This window comes from Macaca thibetana, chromosome 9 (assembly GCF_024542745.1).
Source record: "Macaca thibetana thibetana isolate TM-01 chromosome 9, ASM2454274v1, whole genome shotgun sequence".
In the NCBI taxonomy this organism is placed as follows: Eukaryota; Metazoa; Chordata; class Mammalia; order Primates; family Cercopithecidae; genus Macaca; species Macaca thibetana.
This window is the reverse complement of record NC_065586.1, coordinates 53,878,948-53,887,776: the sequence shown is the minus strand read 5'-3', so window position 1 is coordinate 53,887,776 and position 8,829 is coordinate 53,878,948. Positions and strand designations below refer to the sequence as shown.

The window sequence follows — 8,829 nt, the reverse complement described above, 5'->3', positions numbered from 1 at the left end:
TTATAATTCTGTCAATTGTTTCTTTATATGTTTTGAGGCCATATTTGTAAGTACATACATATTTAGAATTATTGTATCTTTCTGGGGGATCAAACCAGAAATTATGAAGTATTTATTTATGAATTATACTTATGAAATGTAAAAAAAAAAAAGAATGAAAAATACTATTTGACTCAGCAATCTCATTACTGGGTATATACCCAGAGGAATACAAATCATTCTACCATAAAGACACATGCATGTGAATGTTCATTGCAGCACTATTCACAATAGCAAGGAGATGGAATCAACCTAAATGCCTGTCAATGACAAGAGTTTTGAGACTACATATTAGTTTTGAGAACAAAAGAACTCCAAGTTCCAAGATCTGAGAGATATAAATTTAGGCTCTTAATGAAACCTGCTCTTTATTAAATTAGTGATTTACATTATTTTTTGATGTTGAACTATCCTTGCATTCCTCTGATATACCCTATTTGGTCTGATGCTTGATACACTCATTACACAGACTATGGACCGGGCACTAGTATTAACTCATGTAATCCTCATTAACCCTATTTTATAGCTGCTATCATTCTTTCAAATTTACAAATAAGAATATTGAGGCATATAGAGGTCAAAGTGATTTACCAAATATTATGCAGTTAATTCATGGGCTAATGAATGTAGGAAATCATATTCCAGAGACTTCTATTAACCATAAATACATTGCTGGTCTTAATAGCTATTTTTTACATTGTATTTTTGCATCTGTACTTAAGAGATTAGGTTGGCTGAGAGTTCCTTTCTATTTTTCTGTCCTTATGCATTCTGTGTTACATATTCGGCTAATCATGTTAGCTAAGTAGCTGTAGACACAAACCATTTCTATAACAGAGAAATTATCTTTTCTCTGAAGATTTGCTACAACTCACCTTAAAACCATTTTGTTGATGGAGAAATGGTTGATAATTTTTGACTTCCATTTTAATATTTTATGTGATACAATAATATATTCATTATTCTAACACTTCTAGGGCCAAAGTAAGCAATTATAAACTTTCTTATAATATTATGTATTTTAACTAGTTTTCTAATATATTGCTATAAAATCTACTGTAGATGGTATAATTTTATAATGTTAGTACTATCTATATTAGTATAATAATCCCTTTTCCTTCCTGATTTGTTAATTTCTTATCCCTTTTCTATTAATCATTGATATTGTATCAGTCAGCTAACACAATAGTAAATCTCCCTCTCAGGGCTTGCAACAATAAACGTTTTTATTTCCTGCTCTGTATCTTCCAGTTTGTTGAGTTTTGGCTGGTTTCAGCTGAGCAAGCCTGGACTCAGCAGCAGTCAGCTGGACTCCAGACTTTCAGATGAGTTCATGTCTGTTCCATGTAACTTTCCAGGATATACACTACCCATGATTGGGAAAGAAACACAAAAGCCATATCAAACCTGTAAGCACACATAAAGCTTCGTTGTAGCTCATGGTCACATGGCCACACCAAACAGCAAAGGGACTGGAGTATTTACTTCTCACACTCTAGTGGGAGCCTTTACGAAGTCCTATGGCAAAGGGCCTGAGATGCAATTTTACAACAAGGCGGAAACAACCCAAATGACCACAACCATATTTGCTAAGTTTATGTCTCTGACAAAGAACCAGTATTCAATTTTATTAGCTCTATAGTATTTTTAATTCTAGTCTATTAATTGAATTACATAATTCTCATTTATTCCTTCATTATACCCTCTTTTGAAGTGCATATTAATTTATCTGTCATGTAGGGTCCACACTCCTTGGAGGGCTATTTCTGAGGCTTGTCATTTCTATCAGCTCTCACTCTGCTTATCCCCTACTGTATTTGATAATTGTCCCATCATGAACTCAAATCTGCCTGGCCTCCATCTGAGACACCACTGAGGTGCCTGGGCTGTGGGTGTGGTTCTCCACTGAGTTTATGTCTCCACAATGCAGGAGATCATGCTGTGCTGAGACACTGGAAACATAATTTTTCATCTTGACATAAATAACAAAATTCAGTCATAGTCATAAGAGCAGCATAAATTCACCTCTGAGTCTATGACAGGACAGACCTATGGGTACACATCCTTGGGGGAGAAACTCGTCCCCTCCAGAATCCAGGTTTTCTCAGGTTTCTTTGCTCCTAGGTGTATTTACCTCCTGCCTACCCTCTGCCCACTCAGAACCACCCTTTCTCTAAGTCTGCACACAGTTAGGATCCCGGCTCAATGCAAATCTGTCAGTTCCACTTTCCCACCTTCCTGGGAGGTCTGCCTATTTGCTGTGTGAATTGAAAGTCCTTTGTCTTCTGGGCCTATGGGCCCCTCAGCATTGTGTCAATGGCATCAGGAGACACAGCTTTGAGAGGGATCTTATTTACCATTGAAGCACCTCTTGATGCCTGGAAGGCCCCCTGAATGGGAACCAGAGGGCCACTGGATGGGGCCTGATGACATGAGTACACAGGGTGAGGACCCTTGAGAAACCAAAATCCCCATCACCAGGCAGAGTCATAGGGAAGTGACCCACCTCACTCCCCACCTGGGAAAAACAAACCTCTGAAGTTATTTGGTGACATGAAGCGTTTCAAAGACTGGGTGTGAGTTTGGAGGAAGGCAAGCATTAAAGCTCACATCCGGGACCTGAACGGCTTGACCAGCCTCTGGTGACAAGAACTGGACACTTCTGGAAATTCAGGCCTGGATGAGCACAGATGGTCTAAGTCTCTGCCTCTCTCTTCATCCTTGTACCAAATCCTCCTCTGTGCTCAGCCCTGGATTGCACCCTGGGGACAGAGATGTGAACTGAGTACAGCTCCTGCCCTAGAAAAGTGAGGTCACGGGTAAAGGGGGCACAGATGGTAGCTCCAGTCAGAGAGAAGAGGGCTGATTTGAGGACATGCTGCTGGAGGATTCATTTGTTCCACAAATGTTTACTGAGCATTGATTCTGTTTCCAGGCACTCTTCTCGGTGGAGAAACAACAGCTGGGGAACAAGACCCCTGTTCTCATGAGCTTCTCATTCTACAAGGATGGGGAGTGGTTGGTGGTCAATCAATATGCCACTAGTAAGCAAAGATACAAGGAGATATCTGGACAGAGGGAGCAGTGAGCGCCAACACCCACATTCGGCTTTGGATTGAAGTCAGCTGCAAATACCCCTTCCCCTTGTGCCTGGCCCTGTGTGCCTAGATGCCCAAAGAAGACATTTGACAAACATTCTAAATGAGAAGAGAGGAAGGAAGTGACTCAGTGCTAGGGGTGTTTAGTCTCTCCACCCTAGCCCTATAATAAACAAAACACAAATGGAAGTAGTTCAATCAACTGATACAAAGATGTGTACACATGTGGGTGTTTGTGTGCATGTGTGTGTATGTGTGTGTGCATGCATTTGTCTGGTGGAAAATCTATGCATTCTTCTTCTGAAAATAAATATCTGAAGAAAACTACCCTGGGAACCTGTGACTCTGGAAGCTCAGAGGCGCTGAGTCATAGAGATGGATGCCTGAGAGGAAGTAGTAGGGGGGTGGTTAGGGCACTAATGTAGAGAGCTGCCCAGTGTTGTGCTAGAGACCCTGCCAGCAGCCCTGGAGAGCTGCCCAGGACACAGTAGCTCTAGGGATGGTTGATTATTAATCTGGGGTTGAAGGCCAATCCAGCCTTGTACCTGGTCACCACACTTATTGGATTGGACATCGCTGAGGCACCTGTCAGAGGCCTGGGCTGGAGGACCAGCTTCCCTGCCACTAACTCCAGGCTCCAAGGAAGCCCTAGTAAGTCATTTCTGGAGGAAAGAAGTAGGGGCCTGGGCCAAGAGACTGGCTTCTTGACTGAATCCTGGTGAGGTAGGGGTTTGGGGGTGGTCATCAGGTCCACCTGGGGCCTCTCTTTCCCTCTGGCCCAAGCAAGTGGGAGCTTCCTGTATCCACTTGGCCATCAGCAAACTAAAGGGTGGTCTTTGCCAAAGTGAAGAATAGAAGTGGTATGTGCATGCCAGTGACAGGTACAAGCCTTGACTGTAGCATCCAGTGCCAATTCGGCACCAACAGGAGAGATTTTTTAAAAAAGACAAAGATGATATAAAGAGGAAAGTTGGAGAAGGACATGACCACAAAAGTTCCCTTCCAACTGGGCATCTCTCACTGTGTCCTGGAGGAAGGGAAGGGTTAAGGGACTGTGGCTGGGATAGCAAAGGCAGATGCAGTGTTGGGCAGCAAGAGTCAGGACATTGGGATTTGAGGCTGGAGCAGAGCAGAGGGAGAGTCCCATGGGGTCCCGGCTGCCAAGTGTCCTGGAGGACAGGCCAACCTGGACAAAGGCTCAAAGAGACTCTGATGGCTGGGTAGGGGCACAGAGCTGGGGGGGCATCTGGGCAACCTCCAGGATGGGGAGCAGGAGCTGAATCCCTCCAGACTCAGGCTGAGCAGAAATTTCAGAGCCTGGTGGTGAAATGGCCTCTCAGTGGAAGATCTCAAACCAAGAGAAGTCTCATCTGGACAGGATCAATCACCAAAAAAGTTCCCATTTTGAAGGTTAGAATCCTGCCTCAGGGCACTCTAGGTCCCAATCCCACAGGAAGTGCCTGTCACAAAATAGACATTATGCAAGACTGTCAAGAAGCAGCTGGGGAAACAGGGGCTGCTCTGAGGACAGCTGGAGCCCCACCATGTCAATCAGAAGTTTTATAGGAAATGAGAGAGTGGATATCATCAACCAAGTCCAGCCAAGAGATGGACCTTGTGGGACCTCAAGTCTCCTGCCCCAGTCTGAGTACAGTTCTTTCCTTCCATTGGAAAGGAAGAAGGAAACCATGGCTCCTTTAGCACTTTAGAAAGAAATCCGAGCAATCCAGGGGCCAAAGCTCACACAGGCAATGAGGTCTCTTCACCTTTGTCTGGACCACTGGACACAGGGCTCATGGATAATCCTCGAGCCCTGTGGGCTGTCGAATAGGAGGTGCCTACCTGTTAAGATTTGTGCTGGCAGGAGCTCTGGGATCCCAGGGAGAATAGGCTCGTGTTCATCTTGCACCTGCCTTTGTTTTAGCACTGATCTAACTCTCACATTTTTTACCCACCCGTCTCCCTAGTAGCCTGAAAGTCATTCACAGCCAGGGGTTGTGATGGTTCCCTCTGTGTCCACTGTCCCCAGCACAGGGTCCAGCACACCACAGTGGGTAGCAAATGCTATTTAAATCAGATGGGATGAAATTCCCTTCCTTCACTTTCTTCACTTCAAGGTAAGGACCATGTTCCTGTTTCCGTCATTCCCTGTCCTTCTCCTGTCTGTGGTGACAGCTTCCTGCTCCGAAACAAAAGCCTGTGAGGATGCCCAGAAGACCTGCTCTGTGATTACCTGTGGCATCCCCGTCACCAATGGCACCCCAGGCAGAGATGGGCGAGATGGACCCAAGGGGGAAAAGGGAGAGCCAGGTCTGGGACAGGTTTCTGTGGCTTCCTAAATCTCCACCTCCAGCAGGTGTTCAAGCAAATCTGTGCTTGAGCCTGCCACACAAGGGTTAAAGCACAGACTTGGGGAGGCTCCCCTTTTATTTTTTTGAGATGGAGTCTCGCTCTGTCACCCAGGCTGGAGTGCAGTGGCGCAATCTCCGCTCACTGCAACCTCCACCTCCCGGGTTCACGCCATTCTCCTGCCTCAGCCTCCCGAGTAGCTGGGACTACAGGCACCCGCCACCACGCTTGGCTAATTTTTTTTATATGTTTAGTAGAGACGGTGTTTCACCGTGTTAACCAGGATGATCTTGATCTCCTGACCTCGTGATCCACCCACCTCGGCCTCCCAAAGTGCTGGGATTACAGGCGTGAGCCACCGCACCCGGCTTAAGGTTCCCCTTTCATCAGGACCCAAGCTACACTCAGAACAATCCCTGTAAAATACCATTGTCTCCAAAACAAAGCTGCTCGCTGACTCTCCAGGATCCCATATTTCCACACAGGAACTGGGGGTGTGTGGTTGTCCCTACAGAGGGGTGTCCCACCTGCTTAGGGAGCTGGCCTTGGTGCAGGCCTTCTACTGGGATGCAGGAGGGTCTTCCTTTTTTGGGTTACATCACTAGCTCACTGGCTGTTCCGGGGGTAAACATGAATGGAGTATTGAGCTTTTTGGAAAAAAAAAAAAAAAAGAATGACAGTCACTGGGTCATCTTCCCTTTGTCTTGCAACAGGTCAAGGGCTCAGAGGTTTGCAGGGCCCTCCTGGGAAGTCGGGGCCCCCAGGAAACACAGGGGCTCCTGGAATTCCAGGACCAAGGGGACAAAAAGGAGATCATGGGGACAATTCAGGTAAGGGGCATACCTTAGCATGGTGGCCTGGGGGTCCCGGGCCTGAGGAGCTGGAGGGCCAGCTGGGAGGTCCCCTTCTCCTGCTGCCTCATGGGAAGATGCACAACTTTGCATCCTGGCCCAGCGCCCCCAGTCCTCTCAGCTTTACTTGGGGCCTGAGGGGACTCCCATAGGTGCCCAGATGCAGACGTTCAAGCCATGTAGGGCCATTCCCTCGTCAGGCCCCTTAGCAGATGGGCCCTGGCTTTTCTTCAGTGGAAACAGTCCAGTGTGCACCTCCAGGGTGCCAGGGAGGAAATAGGCCCTTTAGGGGATTGGGTTTATGTCCATTGTCACAAGAGTGGCATGAAAACGTTCTGCCTTTTTCGAACCCTGGGTGAAGGGGAACATCACAGCAACTTAGTTCAGAGAAAAATGGAGCAAATTCAGTAAGAACAAAAGAACAATGACAACCTACTTATTCATATTTGTCTACCAGTCTGTCAAAATAATAAAGGTATTAAAAAGTGTATCTGGAATGAGAAATGAAAATGAATGACAAAGAAAAGTTTTCAGAAAGAAGAGTAATGAGTTGAGTATTTGCTTATGAATTCTTACAATATGACAATATGCAAGCTGTATGTGGAGACAGGGGTCCAGGCCTGAAGTTCCGGGTTGTGAAGGGATGCAGACGTATAGCTGGGAAGCAGGAATGTAGTCATTTTCCCCCTTTTATTTCTTTTGCTTTCTTATTTTCCTCAAATAAGCGTTCTTCTTAGTAAGCCACTTTGTTTTTTTCAAAATGCTCCACTCTCCAACTTAAGGTCTTCTCCATAAATACCTTCTCCTTGTTGCTTTGCAGTTGCTGAGGCTAAGCTGGCCAACTTAGAGAGACAGCTACAGAGCCTGAGATCAGAACTGGACCACATGAAGAAGCGTGAGCTTTCTCTCCGCCCATAATGTGTTCTTGGCTCTCACTCTTTTCTTCAGTGCACTCTAGGTTTGGAGGAGGTGGGAGGGGAACTAATTCATGAACACTTGTTCTACACCAGGACTTGTGCTGGGTGGCATTTTCCCATAAGATGGTTCCATTCAATCCTCTCAGCAACCTCAGTTGTGGTTGTTGAACTTGCTTTATTGACAGGTGAGGAAACCGAGGTGCAGGAAGTGTTGGTGACTCATTTCAGGTCACACAGCTGGGAAGTGGCAGGGGAGGGTTTGAATGGAGGTCTGTCCTCTCCAAAGTCTGTGCTCCTTCCTTGTTATCTACTGTGCTCTGATGTCTGTCCCTGCCTCTTCCTTATCCTGGTGCCCAAGCCTGCAGTGGGGCCCAAGACTGTCTCCCTATGTGCACCTGTGCTGGGGCAGGTTTTAGCAGATGCTTTTTCAAGGTGGGATATCCCAGGGGAGTCTGGGCTGTCTGCAGGGGTCTGGACGCCCCTTCCCAGGCTCTGCAGCTGAGGTCTGCTTCCTGACCAGGCTCTGGACTGAGCTGCTGGGCACAGGGCAATTTTTCAGAGATCTGACTTCCCAGGGAACTCAGACTACTTGCCTACTGTCCTGGGCTGGGCTCCAAACCCAGTCAGCCTCACTCACCGTTTGTGGTTTCAGTGCAAGCCTTCTCCTTGGGGAAAATGTCTGGGAAGAAGCTCTTCGTGACCAACGGTGAGCGGATGCCTTTCTCCGAAGTGAAGGCTCTGTGTGCTGGGCTCCAGGCCACGGTGGCTGCCCCCAAGAATGCCGAGGAGAATAAGGCCATCCAGGATGTGGCCAAAGACACTGCCTTCCTGGGCATCACAGATGAGGCAACCGAAGGCCAGTTCATGTACGTGACGGGCGGGAGGCTGACCTACAGCAACTGGAAGAAGGATGAGCCAAATGACCACGGTTCAGGGGAGGACTGTGTGATTCTCCTGAGCAATGGGCTCTGGAATGACATCTCCTGCACGGCCTCCTACATCGCCGTCTGTGAGTTTCCTGCCTGAAGAGGCACGTTCCTCAACCCCCTTCTTGGCTCCCTATTGCTCTCTCTGCTGCTTTGGAAGAGAATTCAATACTGGTTTTCTTCTGCCCTGTGTTGAGTCCTTCCTTCATGTAGATGGGAGGAAAATGAAGGGGATATATTTGATTGTGGGGTGAGAACAGAAGAAGAGGCTGGCTGTGGGGCACAAGGGTTCTGGTTCAGCACATGGCAAAGGACACCCCCATCCCACTAGGAGCACAGCGCTGGGTCGAGTCCACCCTGGAAAGGGCCACATCTGACCCTCTCATTTCATGGTGAAGACACTGAAGTCCGCTAGAAAGACCCAGTGGGGCCACACCTGGGTCAGAGCAGGCTGTAGATTCCAGCCACTGCGAGATCTTATTCCTTTTCCCCAAGAGTCACCACTACTGGATGCCTAAACTCCTTCCATGGCAAGCCCAGACCTCTCTAGGACACAGGTATTGTTTCTAGTTGTTCATGAGCTGCGCCAGACTACCTCTCACTGCCTGACTGTAACACCTGGCAATCTCCTGTGTGGGCAACAGTTGTT

At 47.2% G+C, this 8,829-nt stretch overlaps 1 protein-coding gene across 1 annotated transcript; it reads left to right on the top strand.

Moving 5' to 3' along the window:
• Positions 1–3,671: 3,671 nt before the first annotated feature.
• On the top strand, positions 3,672–8,364 carry LOC126962456 (mannose-binding protein A-like). The gene is made up of 5 exons (XM_050803540.1): positions 3,672–3,788; positions 5,255–5,447; positions 6,200–6,316; positions 7,158–7,232; positions 7,907–8,364. The coding sequence occupies exons 2-5, from the start codon at positions 5,264–5,266 to the stop codon at positions 8,278–8,280; spliced, it is 750 nt and encodes a 249-aa protein (XP_050659497.1). The 5' UTR covers positions 3,672–3,788; positions 5,255–5,263; the 3' UTR covers positions 8,281–8,364.
• The last annotated feature ends 465 nt before the right edge of the window (positions 8,365–8,829 follow it).